General features: G+C 46.2%; 1 protein-coding gene across 15 annotated transcripts in view; it reads left to right on the forward strand.

Moving 5' to 3' along the window:
- LOC119953729 (protein unc-13 homolog A) overlaps positions 1 to 14123 on the forward strand; it is a 482106-nt gene that overhangs the window by 386493 nt on the left and 81490 nt on the right. For all 15 annotated transcript variants that reach the window (XM_038778280.1, XM_038778279.1, XM_038778281.1 and 12 more), the window contains 2 exons: positions 6319 to 6445; positions 13482 to 13578. In XM_038778280.1, the coding sequence (XP_038634208.1) occupies positions 6319 to 6445; positions 13482 to 13578 (224 nt within the window). The remainder of the gene's footprint in view (positions 1 to 6318; positions 6446 to 13481; positions 13579 to 14123) is intronic.

Consider the following 14123-nt stretch of genomic DNA (forward strand, 5'->3'; position numbering starts at 1 on the left):
CAGGTGTCCCCCCCCCCCCCCCAAGAGTGGGAAGTCCACCCGGCGGGTTATGGTGCAGGTTTGCCCAAACATGGTCCTGACGCGGTGGAACTCAAGGGGGTCTGAGCATAATTGAGGTGCTCCCCAAAGTGAATTGAAAACTGCCTCCCCCCACACCAATAATCCTGCTTCCCCTGCATACAAGTAGGGGGATCCTTCCGCTCCCTCCCACCACTACACACACAAATGAGGGTGGCCGAATCCTCCATCAGAACCCTGCCAGCAGAGACCCCCATCAGTTACCCCTGCCTGGAATCACTTCATTTTCACTTACCCTTCCCTAACATCTGCTGCCTCAGACAAAAGTGTTTAGAGCAGCAGGCAGCTTTTCGCAAAATCAAAAGGAGCTAAGTGCTTTCTACTGAGGAAAACAGGAAGGGGAAGCACTTAGCTCTTTTGATGTAGTGAGAAGCAGTCAATCATAGCAAGAATGTTTATAGATATTGTGGTTAGCATCTATTGAGGATACTTGAGATGCATTCAAGTGTGAAGTGAAAGAAAAATGAAAATACCCCATACCAGCTGTGTCTAGACCAATAGAATTGTTAATTCCTGACTAGTGAAACGTAGAGCTGTGTGAAATTGAATGGAAGATTTGCATTTCAAAGGCTGTCAAGGAATTTGAAGCCCTCTGAAGTGTACTTGGCTTTCAAGGATGGCTTTGACATTTGTAACTGCTATTCCTTCAAACACTTGTCTGAGGCAGCAGATGTTAGGGAAGGTGAAGTGATTTTTCACTACTGCATGGACTGCTCTTCAGCATTCAGGCAGGGGTGACTGATGGGAATGGCCATTGGGGGTTCTGATGGAGGAACCTGATTTGAGGGGGGGGTGGCTGGGGGATCACCCTCGTGCATGTATGCTGTGGGTGAATGATCCATTACTCCCATGGATGGGGCAGGAAGGATGCCCCTACATGTCAGCATGGTGGAGGAGGCAGGATTTGCATTGTGGGGGTGGGGTAGGCCACCTTGGTATTGGGCCAACCATTCAAATTGGCAGCCCGATACTGGGATTCCAACAGAATCAGGTGAGCTCCCTCCCATGCATAAATTTGTGTGGTAAAGGGGAAAAACTCATATACCAGACCCCACTCCTAGCACCAGTGGCTACCAGTAGTGATTCTCCGCTGGCAGGAGCACTTCGGCTCCAGTACAGAGAATCCTGGCCCATGCTATTTATATTTGACAGTGTAAATATCAGGACATTTTTGAGCAACTTCCATTGCTGCTGAGCTGATCCATTGTCCAATAAGACTTCTTTTAACGCATCTTTAAGTTCAATATAATTTATCAACTAGGCCTATAAATATTCTGCGGTTACTGGTCTCATCAGTGTGGCAGAATGTGTGTTCAGCATACTAAAATTTTAATGCCTTGGAGCTCATCCCTCCAGTAAGGTTTTCGTGACTAAAGAGCTTTGTGCTCAACATAAGACGGTTAACGTTTTTTATGTGACCACAGTGTTAATGTGGTCACAGTATTTGCTTTTTCATTACAGTTACAAAACATTGATTATGTCTGATTGCTGACTATTGTTCTAAAAAAAAAAGAACTATAGACTGAAGGGGCATTTCAAAATGTCCAAGCTTGGTTTAAAATCATTGAATCATAGAATCCCCACAGTGCAGAAGGAGGCTATTCGGCCCATCAAGTCTGCACCGCCCCTTCGAATGAGCCCTCTGCCCTTGCTCACTCTCCCCGATACCCCATAACCTAACTTGCACATCCCTAGACACTAAGGGGCAATTTAGCATGGCCAATCCACCTAATGCACATCTTTGGACTGTGGGAGGAAACCGAAGCACCTGGAGGAAACCCACGCAGACACGGGGAGAACGTGCAAACTCCACATAGACAGTCACCCAAGGCCGGAATTGAACCCGAGTCCCTGGCACTGCGAGGCAGCAGTGCTAACCACTGTGCCGCTCACAATCCTGGCACAAAGATAAAATGGTGTGAGAATGCCAAGTGGCAGAAATTTCACACCGTTTGCCCTGAAGCTACTTTTATGTTGGTCTTTAAATTTGGAATATGAAAGCCAGCAGCCAGCATTAATACCATTACAAATCCATTAACGGGATTGACAAGCTTGCAGAAAGCTTTGGGAAATGGATTTAACAGCATAAAAACTGAGAGCTGGCTCACAGATAAAGGAATTCAAAAACCTGAACTAAAAATAGACCAACATAAAAACAACTGAAGTGCACTCAGATATGATTGGAATCGAACTCCCAAGCGTGATACCAAAATAAAAGCAAAGTACCTGTGGATGCTGGAGATCGAAAAGAAATAGTGTGCTGGAAAACCTCAGCAGATCTGGCAGCATCTGTGGACAGAAAAACAGTTATACTTTCTAGTCTTGTTCAAAAGAAGAGTCAGATTGGACCTTATTTTCTAATATCTTTTACGGTTGAATGATTCTGGCTGGTTTTGAAACTTTGGGCGGGATTTACCAGCTGTTCATGCTGGCGGGAAATTCCGGTCCATGCAGGCATCGAGGGGTGCAATAAGCAGGATATCCCGTTGACAGCGGCAGGACTGGTAGATCCCACTGGCAGGCTGCCTCCGCCACAGAAAAACTCGTGGCAGGGTTGTAGGTGAATTCCGCCCTTTGTATCCAGAGATTTAGCACTGACTTCAAACCAAGTTATATTAAATTGGAAATTGTGCATTTAATGTGATTGAGAATATTTTGAGCACTGTTTATTATTGAGTTGAGGAGAGAGGTCTTGTTATGACATAAATTACATTACGATTTATTTTAAGTTTGTAATATGCCCAGTGAAGCATATTAGCAATCCATAACAAGAGATCATTTTCTCTGCAGTGTAACTGAACATCAATTTGCAAACTTTCAATAAATGAAAAGAGTTAAAGTGCATGGGATGAAAATAAGACCCTTTCATTATCTCTTTCATTACTATTTGCTAAAGATATGTAGTAATTTATCTCATCACTTCGGTAGTTTCTGATGAGTAATTAATCCATGGACCTTTGGGCATTGACCATCTGCTTGGTTACAGATCTGAAATCTCAAAATAAATGTTCATGGTGAAGGTTAATTATCTGAATCTTGAGGGAAAAAAATCATGCCTTCAATTAGAACTTTGCAATATTACTATTTTTCTCAGAAAATGGATTTTAAGAGGATATTGCATTGGAAATATTTGTATCATACAGAATACTATGTGGTCTAGCATTTTTCAGATGATGCTTCAAAGAAATGAAGTTGTCATAGATACAAGCATAATTCACAATTATTTTACATATAAACTGTGATCAGATTAATGAAATCAGCAACAGGAAAATATTCACAACCACTCGGCACAAGAATATTTTTTTCCAACCAAAACCCAAGTGGAATTTGCCTCAGTATTAATAAAGTATGTTTCAGAATCATGAATGTAACTGCAACATAAGATTAGTTCCAACCTAGTGATAATGAAAGATTGCTTAGTAGTGGAAAGAGTGGAAAGGGGAAAGGAGATGCGTTCTGTTTAAAGTGATTCCGCATAGCTCTTAAAAATGCATATAAACACTATTTACTATGTTCTAGAAAATAAGTAAGCAATTCATCCTGATTTTCAGACTGATTGAGACTGTCATTTGGGATTTCTGCTTTCTTCCTGAGCCATTGGTTCAAAGATAGCCAACATTCATGCTGTGGTGCATAACCTCTAATTTAAGTGGCTCTGAAGGGTAGTAGACACCTGAGATGCCATCCGCATAATCCTGAAAATAGCCATCCACTTCAATTAGCAGCTTGCGGGGCCGATCCCAAGAGAGTCTTGTGACAGACATAATACTACCGGCAGCAATGCCCAGCTGGCTCAGCTTTGGCTGCTGCAACGCTGGGACTATTTTGTTAGATGGAATACTTAATCAGTTGTATCTGTACAAACCAGTACTATTCTTACCCAGACATCTGCAGCTGTTTTTTTAGAGGCACGAACATAGCAGCATACTGCTTTTATTAGGAGTATGCCATTCAAGTCTATAAGACCACAAGACATAGGAGCAGAATTAGGCCACTCGGCCCATCAAGTCTGCTCCACCATTCAATCGTGGCTGATATTTTTATCATCCTCACTCTCCTGCTTTCTCCCCATAACCCCTGATCCCCTTATTAATCAAGAACATATCTATCGCTGCCATAAAGACACTCGGTGATTTGGCCTCCACAGCTTTCTGTGCAAAGAGTCCCACAGATTCACTACCCTCTGGTTGAAGAATTTCCTCCTCATCTCTGTTTTAAAGGATCATCCGTTTATCTGAGATGGTGTCCTCTGGTTCTAGTTTTTCCTACAAGTGGAAACATCCTCTCCAAGTCCACTCGATCCAGATCTTGCAGTATCCTGTTAAGTTTCAATAAGATCCCCCACCATCATTCTAAACTCCAATGAGTACAGACACAGAGTCTTCAACCATTCCCCATACGACAAACTGTTCATTCCAGGGATCATTCTTGTGAACCTTCTTTGGACCTTTTCCAAGGCCAGCACGTCCTTACTTAGATACGGGGCCCAAAATGGCTTACAATACTCCAAATATCTGCTTCACTTTATTTTCTCCATTCTTGCTGGAAGCGATAGTGAGGTGGACTTGCAACGTAGCTGCACCATTCCACAATATGCTGTTCTTTAATCATGCAGGGTAGGTTAGGCATAAAACCGACAACAGTTTTCACCATTCCCTCCTCACCCTGAATTTTATGGGTACAATTATCATCAGCAAAGTACAATTCTCTCTCTCTCTGTCTCTGGTCATGACAGTCCCGATGGTGTAGCTTTCCAGAAATCCTTTTTAACCCAAAACACCTTGGTTCACAGTTCGGTCATTTCTCGAAAAACACCCAGCTCTTTGGCGTCTGCGTTATTCACACAGCTTTCCAGTTTTTCAACCTTTTTAGCCAACTTGCACGTTGCCTCTAAGAACTCTTGTTCCTTTTCTATAAAGCAGAAAAAGTGGCCTCTTCTTGAGAATAATTGCTTCTTCTCCCCATAAGAACTTGGTGTGTTCTTCTTTCTGTCTCTGTCAGCTTTCTCTTTGTGTCTGCATCAGTGCCTTCACTTTCCAGCTCGCTTGCTTTCAAAAAATATTAAATAGCAGCAGAAGTAGGCCATTCAGCCCCTCGAGGTTGCTCCAGAATTCAATAAGATCATGGCTGGTATGTTTGTGTTTTGAATTCTACATTCCCACCAACCCAAATAACCTTTGATTCCTTTGCCTAACAAAAATCTACCTACCTCTGCCTTAAAAATATTCAATGACCTCGCTTCCATTGCCTTCTGAGGCAGAGTTATAAAGACGCACAACCCTCTAAATATTCCTCTTCAACCTTGTCCTAAACGTTAGTCATGGACTGAAAGGTCACCCTACGCAGTCCTCGGGTGGGAGGTCCCTCTCTCCCTGGCTCCCTTTTCACATAGGACTTGGGCCTCTTCTCCTCTCCCCCCCCCCCCCCCCCCCCCCCCCCAAGTTTTTCACCTACTGGGTAGTCATTCATATTCATCGCTGGACCTTACAATCTGGACCCCTACCTCCCCTCTCCCCTACCCTTCCCTGGTCTTTTCCCCCAACCTCTTCTCACAGCTTCCAACCGTCTGACTGTCGGACTTCGAATCCTGGGACTACAAGTAGTCGCAGGAGTGGCCTCTCCTCCCGGTGGCTCTTCTGGGAATACAGAACAGCTGGTCAATTAGAGTGGCTGGAGTTCCTGCAGTGAGGAATGAAAAATCCACCTCCAGCCAATTAATACTAGGGTGTTAAATGGCAGTGAGGTAGCCGCCACCAGCGGGGATGCGCTCCCCACTGACTCTTCCTACCCAACCACCTGACACCCTGGTGCCCGTAAAGTTCTTCCCAAGGAAATACTTTTAGGCTGCTCATATTCTAATTGGGTTTTGAATGGAAGCGAAAAACAATGCAGCGAGTCATAAAGAACATCGGACAAAGTGAGAGTACAGTTCAGGTGATAAATTGAATATAATGTTCCAGACGTAGAGGCATTCACGTACTAGCAATTACATCTAGATGTATGTCATTTGCAAGAAATTACTCTTGCCAACATCACGGCTATTTCATTTCAAAAAGTAATTAATTGCATAAAAACACTTATAATTATACACCACCTTTTACAGGCAAATGTTTCGAAGCATTGTAACAAAACAAATGCAAGAATGCTGAAAAATTGTTGAAAAATTGCATGGTAACCATTAACCAAGACACAAGTGGACCTTTTGATTCTACTGCAAAACTTATCATTTTTGTCTTTCAGAACATGAAAAGCACAGACTCTGCAAAAGCGCAGATTACATGAATCTACACTTCAAAGTGAAGTGGCTGTATAATGAGTATGTAAAAGACCTGCCAGCTTTCAAGAATTCAGTTCCAGAGTACCCAGCGTAAGTACTCCTCTAACCAATTCAGAAAATAAATCTTGGTATGGCAAGTGTTTGGATTTTAACGGCAATTCTACCTTTAGATGCTACGAAAATGTAATGAATTAAAGCATTGATTGGTCCTTGAGCTTCAGGAGAGCAGTAGTCAAGTGGAAACCTGCAACAATGTCTCCCTTTGTTACTTCATCTGTGTGACACTATCCTCCACTTTCAAGACCTAGATATAAAAAAAGTTATGGCGTTATGGAAACAGCTATTTCCTATTTTTTATATTTTTTATACAGAGATGTTGTAATCCGACTGCTGACAAACACTACGAAGTGCATTTCTTGAGGAAAAACTCAGATATTATCACAACATTTTGAGTAGGATGCTTTTTAAAACGTGAATGAACTGAAAGCGATAGATCTTCTTTCCTCTGAAAACCATGTGTATATTTGTCTACTTTGAAGCAGTAGAACTATTTGGACTCTGGTTCTAACTTAAATCATTGCGTGGGCTAGTCTAGGACTCCCTTCATTATAAATGTAGGAAACAAGCTTCACTTCCATATTATAAACAACCATATTAGGCTGGAGACAAAACACCTCCAGATTGGCTAGGTGCCCTGCAAGACCGATTTATTAACTTGTATTTGCCAATGTTTGACAAGTTCACCACGAGTTCTAAATAAATAATTCCCAATGTAACTTAGAAATTTCTAATAAAATTGTACCAGTTCGGTATTAAATCATGTCATGAAATGAAAATTGTAAATCAGCAAATAATATTAATACAAAAATGATCTCTATAAAATAGAATCTTTTACTTTTGGAATTTATTGTTCTGTATGAGGTTGCATTGAATTATTTTACTGAAGTTCCATTGTGAACCAGTAACAGGCAGCACAGTAGCACAGTGGTTAGCACTGCTGCCTCACGGTGCTGAGGACCGAGGTTCAATTCCAGCCTCAGGGGCTGAATTCTCTGACCCCTCGCCGGGGTAACCCTACCTACCCTTTTGGGCACTAAGGGGCAATTTCTCACAGCCAATCCACCTACCCTGCACATCTTTGGACTGTGGGAGGAAACCGGAGCATCTGGAGGAAACCGACGCAGACATGGGGAGGATGTGAAAACTCCACACAGTCACCTGAGGTCAGAATTAAATCCGGGTCCCTGGTGCTGTGAGGCAACAGTGCTAACCACTGTGCCACACGTGTGGGGCAGCACTCAGCCAGAGCCTTTGGGACGGGATTCTCTCAGCCCATGCCGGCGCAGAGAAGGAGGCTACCGCGCATTCGCGCGGGTCGCAGCACACATGCGCAGACCTGCGGCACCCATTTGCCGCCAGTATCAGCAGCTGGAGCGACGTGGGTCTCTCCAATGCTGTGCTGGCCTCCCATAGGGCAGAGGATCGCTACACATAGCGGTCCGATGACGCCATCATTAAACTCTCCAGTTTTTATGACGGCATCAACACTCTGCCTTCAGATGGGAGAATCCCGCCCAGGATCTTTCTAAGAAGTGCTTCAGGACAAAGCCTCTTTTTTAAAAACTGCACTTAGAAAGAACATCTTCTCAAAAGAGGAAGTACTTCAGAGTTAATGGACCCCTGTAGAGTTATATAAATAAACAACAGTAATCCTTCCTCTGAAATTGCCAAAAATGGAAAGCTGTCCGGATTCTCTGCTTACCGGAGGACTGAAAACGGGAGAATTGTGCCCAAATACTGACCAAATGACAGCTGTCATTACTACCATAAAAGAGAGAATAGAGCTGGAACAATCACAATACAAATCCACACTCTATGAAACCACCAGAAGATATTATAGTACACACCACCCACCAGTTAGATCATTAATATCAAAGATATTGGGCGCGATTCTCCCCAAAGGCGGCGGGTCGTGAAGGCTGCCACGAAAACGGCCGTGTTTCATGGCAGCCTCCGAGCCCCCGCCCGGGACCCGATTCTGCTCCCCGGTCTGGGCTAGCATCGCGCGGCCGTGAACTCCGGCATCGCGGGCTTAACGAATTTCGCTAAGCCCGCGCGCCAAAGTTAGTGACGGCTGACGTCAGCCGCGCATGCGCGGATTGGACGACTCCAACCCGCGCATGCGCGGATGACATCATCATGCATATGCGTGAAACCCGCGCATGCGCGGACCATTATGCCCCTCACAAGCCCCGCGGACGGATCCATCGGGGCGGCGGAGTAAGAAAGAGTGCGCGGGGTAAGTACCCGCTGCCCGCGATCGGTGCCCACCGATCGCGGGCCCACGGCACCCTTGGCACGGCCGTGGTGGGGCCATGCCAATCGGTGCCATGGTTCCCCAGAACGGCACTTTACGGCCGTTTTTACGAACGGCGAGAGCAGGTGTGTTTTTAGTTCGTAAAAACGCCCAAGAAGGCCTTGGAAATCGGCCCATCGGCCAGGGAAGAATCGCTGCTCGCCGTAAAAAAACGGCGAGCAGCGATTCGTGTCGGGGGGCGGCCGTGGGGGGGGAGAATAGCGGGAGGGCGTCGGACCAGCGTGGCCGTAAAAATTTGCGCCGCCCGCTATTCTCCGACGTGTCGTGAGTCCGGAGAATCGCGCCCATTGTTATGCATCTGTCAAACAACTCTTTGGTCACTGCTTGTTGCTCATAAGCTGAAAGAAATGGGGAGGCAGACAGCCATGAAACATCACTTCTTGACAGAATAGAGGACACAATGTGGAAGACTGCACTGAAAACAGACAGACCTGTAGAGTGGGTGGATGAATGGCAAATTAAATTCAAGAAAATGAAGTCATTCATTTTGTTAGAGGACTAAAGATGCCACATATTCCCTGGAATTTAAGTAACTAAATAGAATTTCTGGAAGACAGTTCGGAATATAGATACATCAATCACAAAAGGAATGATGCAAGTTGATAAAGCCATAAAAGATGAAAACAAAGTACAAGGATTCATTTCCAGAATGCAAAAGTAGAATGTGGTATTGTTAAATTTATACAGAGCCTTGGCTAGACCACAATTAAGAGTGTTTTCTGCATGGTACGAAAAGGATTTTGAAATATTGGAGAAAGCCCAGAAAAGATTTCTAAGGAAGTTACAAGGATAGAATTGAGGAATTGAGAGGATGCAACTCGCAGGAAAGGTTGAAGAGTCTGTGGTTCCTTTCTCTGGCAGACAAGACTAAAAGGCTTGATAGAGATCTTTAACATTCAAATTATAAAGGGATTCAAGAGGGCAAATGGGGAGAAACTTTACTACTTGTGGGTGAGTCCAAAACAGGGGAGCAAAATTATGAGATAGCAACCACCTGATCAAATTAGGATCCCCACGCCAAGTGCTTTTGCATCTTTATACCTTTCTCTTGGGGAATAGTGGGAAACTTTCCAGGGTAATTAGTGATTAAACATGATGCAACATGATTGCTCCTTCCATGGTCGTAACAAACATTATACTGGCTGATGGTATGTTTATTCTTATATGATGGGAATTACATGGGCACCCACGCCCATTGTAACACAAACATCACACACAATGTCAATGATCTGAGATCTGGGGCTGGATTCACGGTTTGGGAGTCAATGTTCTCCCACCAGAGCTGAACCAGTGCTGTTTTGCGTAGCGCTAGGATCAACGCCCAGAAGTGATTCACTCTCCACAACCATGCAATTAATGGATGGCCAGGAACGCAAGGGATTCCATTCTGAAACTTGCTATCAAACTGTCATTTTGAGCGGATGGCCCAATAGCAAGGTCGGGCAGCTGCCCCCAACTCTTCCCCCCCCCCCCCCCCCCACACACACACACACACCCCCGCACGCCCCTTGCAATGCAAATCCTGCTGCACCAAATGACTAGTAGTAGTTTCCTCTCAATCCCCTTATCATGGGAATTGCTGGATCATTCTTCCCCCTCCACATCTGAGGGTGACCTAATCCCCTCCATATCAGAGCCCCCTCAATCTTAGAGTGCCCCTCCAATATCAGAGCCCCTCCGATATTAAAGATCCCCTCCAATATCAGTGCCCCTCCAATATCAGTGCCCCTCCAATATCAGAGCCCCTCCAATATTAAAGATCCCCTCCAATATCAGAGCCCCTCCAATATCAGAGTCACTCCAATATCAGAGTCCCTCCAATATCAGAGTCCCTCCAATATCAGAGTCCCTCCAATATCAGAGTCCCTCCAATATCAGAGTCCCTCCAATATCAGAGTCCCTCCAATATCAGAGTCCCTCCAATATCAGAGTCCCTCCAATATCAGAGTCCCTCCAATATCAGAGTCCCTCCAATATCAGAGTCCCTCCAATATCAGAGTCCCTCCAATATCAGAGTCCCTCCAATATCAGAGTCCCTCCAATATCAGAGTCCCTCCAATATCAGAGCCCCTCCAATATCAGAGCCCCTCCAATATCAGAGCCCCTCCAATATCAGAGCCCCTCCAATATCAGAGCCCCTCCAATATCAGAGCCCCTCCAATATCAGAGCCCCTCCAATATCAGAGCCCCTCCAATATCAGAGCCCCTCCAATATCGGAGCCCCTCCAATATCGGAGCCCCTCCAATATCGGAGCGACCCCCCCCCCCACTATCGGAGAGCCCCCCCCACTATCGGAGAGCCCCCCCCCCCCACTATCGGAGAGCCCCCCCCACTATCGGAGAGCCCACTTCCCCACTATCGGAGAGCTCCCCCCCACTATCGGAAGGGCCCCCCCCCACTATCGGAGAGCCCCCCCACTATCGGAAGGGCCCCCCCACTATCGGAGAGCCCCCCCAATATCGGAGAGCCCCCCAGTATTGGAGAAACCCCCCCACTATCGGAGAACCCCCAATATCAAAGAACCCCCCCCCCCCAATATCAGAGATCCGCCGCCAATGTCGGAGAGCCCCCCCCCAATGTCGGAGACCCCCCCCAATGTCGGAGACCCCCCCCAATGTCGGAGAGCCCCCCCCCCAATGTCGGAGAGCCCCCCCCCAATGTCGGAGAGCCCCCCACCCCAATGTCGGAGAGCCCCCCCCAATGTCGGAGAGCCCCCCCCAATGTCGGAGAGACCCCCCCCAATGTCGGAGAGCCCCCCAATGTCGGAGAGCCCCCTCCCAATATCGGAAAGCCTCCCTTCCATTATCGGAGAGCATCGCCCCAATATCGGAGAGGCCCCCCTAATATCGGAGAGCCCCCCCCAATATCGGAGAGCCATCCCCCCCCCCCAATATCGGAGAGCCCCCCTGGAGGTTCTGAGCAGTCCAGGCAGAAACAGTGAAAATTCACTTCTTTGTCACTCACTTGTCCCTTACTCCTGCTGCCTCAGACTGAGGTGCGGAAAGCAACAGCTGTTAGAAAGCCAAAATACATCACAAGGATTTAAACTCCCTCAGACGCTTTACTCTGCAAGGCTTCTATTCACTTTTAAAGGGAAATATCTTTTAGTAGGCTGCAATTGACAAGGTTATAACTTCCAAACAGCCAGATGTCTAGATTGTTTATTTTAATTTCCCTTCATGCTTGAATGCATCTCAAGTACCCGGCTGTGAACTTAACCGCAATGTTTATAAATATCTAGGAGTTAAGTGCTTTCACTTCGTCTTTTTCCTCACCAGAAAGCACAACTGCTTTTGATGTGATTAGGCGCCGTCTATCACAGCCAGGTGTTTATAAACATTGCTCTCTGTTATGTGGGTATTTGTTTATGGGGGGGGGTCTCTTATGGGGGGTCTCTTTTATGCGGGTCTCTGTTATGGAGAGTGTTCTGATATGGGGGGTCATCTGATATGGGGGGGTTTTTGGTATGGGGTCTCTTATGAGTGTCTCTGTTATGAGGTGCCTTTGATGTGGAGGGTTTTCTGATATGGAGGTCTCTGTTATGGGGTGTCTCTGATATGGAAGATCTATGATATGGAAGGTCCCTGATGGGGGTCCTGATGCTGGGGGTGGGCAGAATTTGTGTTCTAGGGAGGAGGGGGCCCTCTGATGGACTTTGGGGGCACCTACCTTAAATACTTATCCAATTGGTCCACCGCTTCAGGGCCACGCTGGCAAATACTTGCACAAATCCATACCCGCGTGAATCCCATCCCAGAGGGCCAGAGCGTTACGGAGGCATGGAGAATCCGGTGTCCAGCCTGCTAAGAGGATGCAAATGGCTTCAAATGATGCATTTGCATCCTCCCGCCGGCAAGGGCGTGAACCTCAATGTCACCACTAGCGAAGGATCGGAACATCGGAACACACAGTCCTGTCGTGTCCCCCCCCCCCCCCCCCCCCCCCCCCCCGGGACACAAGACTCTCCACCACATTGGGAACTCTGTTACTGGTGGCAGAGAAACCCACTCTGGTCTGCACACTCTATCTGCAGTAAGGTTCAAACCTTCACCTTCTGACAGTGAGGTGGGCACAGAAGGTGGTGAAATGTTATTTTCTACCATATGGAAAGGTTGAAATTGGAAGCTTTGCTGCACTTGAGCTAAGCTTCATGCATAAATGAGCAAGAAGGGAATTGAAGGTTGGAGGAGACAGGATAGGAAGGACTAATTAGACAGGAAGGAGCGTTGTCTAGAGTACAAACAGTAACACAGATAAGTTGGACCAAATGGCCTGTTTCTGTGCTGTAAATTCTATTTAATTCTGTCTGGCTGAATTGTCTTCAGGAATATGTCGGCCCCTGCTGTACTGGTGGATTCTGCAACTTGCCATCACAACATCAGAATTTCCGACTGGCATTGTTCTACCTTTTGGAAGCCAGACAAACTAGTTTGTCTTTAATGGAAGGGAATAAACCTGGGAAACCTGTTGTAAAAGGCGTGGGTAATGTTGTCCAGTGGAAAATCCAGGCCAGATGTTTTCTCTTATCTTTCTGCCTTTCTGTATTAGGGTTATAGACAATATTATCTAAACTGTTCTGCTCTGATGGAGTGTGTCTTATGAAATACTGTTAATCTTGTTCAATGATTGTTTCCTTTTTCACTGTTATCAATGCACAGCTGCTCCTGAATTATATTAATTGTGAATGAAGAGGCAGACATATTTTTCAAATTTAAAAGGTATTAAAATGTATAACTATTTTTCCACAGCTGGTTTGAGCCATTTGTTATACAGTGGTTGGATGAGAATGAAGAGGTGTCCAGAGACTTCCTGCATGGAGCACTGGAACGGGACAAGAAGGATGGTGTAAGACGATTTGCATCTACTACTGTATGAACAGGCTGCTGCATTTGAATATGCAGAGAAATTGGTTTCAGTTATTTTATTTGAAGACATATTGATTTGGCAGGAGGCATGGGAGGGGTGGGGGCAGGGGAGAGAGGATTATTACTTTAATGACTCAGGAGGCTGGCGGTACATGAACATAGATTTATTTACACTATTTACAAAGGTCTGCATAACACAGCCTATTGCTCCCAGTACAATCCTAGCTGGGAGGACTAACCACACCAGACGCCATGGGAGGAATTCTCCGCTCCCGGGAAAGATCGAGAGGCCGATCCTCGCCCCCTATTCTCCCCTCCCGGCGGGGCTAGGAGCGCATGCGTGGGTGACGTCATTTACACGGCGCCGGCTGCGTAATTTACGCGGCGCCGCTTTCACGCGGCGCCAAGGCCCGGCGCACATAATTGACGCGGTGCCGCTTCTAGCCCCCCGGGGGTGGGAGAATAGGTGGCGAGGAGCGTTTTTCACTCCGGCGTCATGTCATAGTCTCCCGATGGGAGAATCTT

Source organism: Scyliorhinus canicula, chromosome 18 (assembly GCF_902713615.1).
Source record: "Scyliorhinus canicula chromosome 18, sScyCan1.1, whole genome shotgun sequence".
NCBI lineage: Eukaryota > Metazoa > Chordata > Chondrichthyes > Carcharhiniformes > Scyliorhinidae > Scyliorhinus > Scyliorhinus canicula.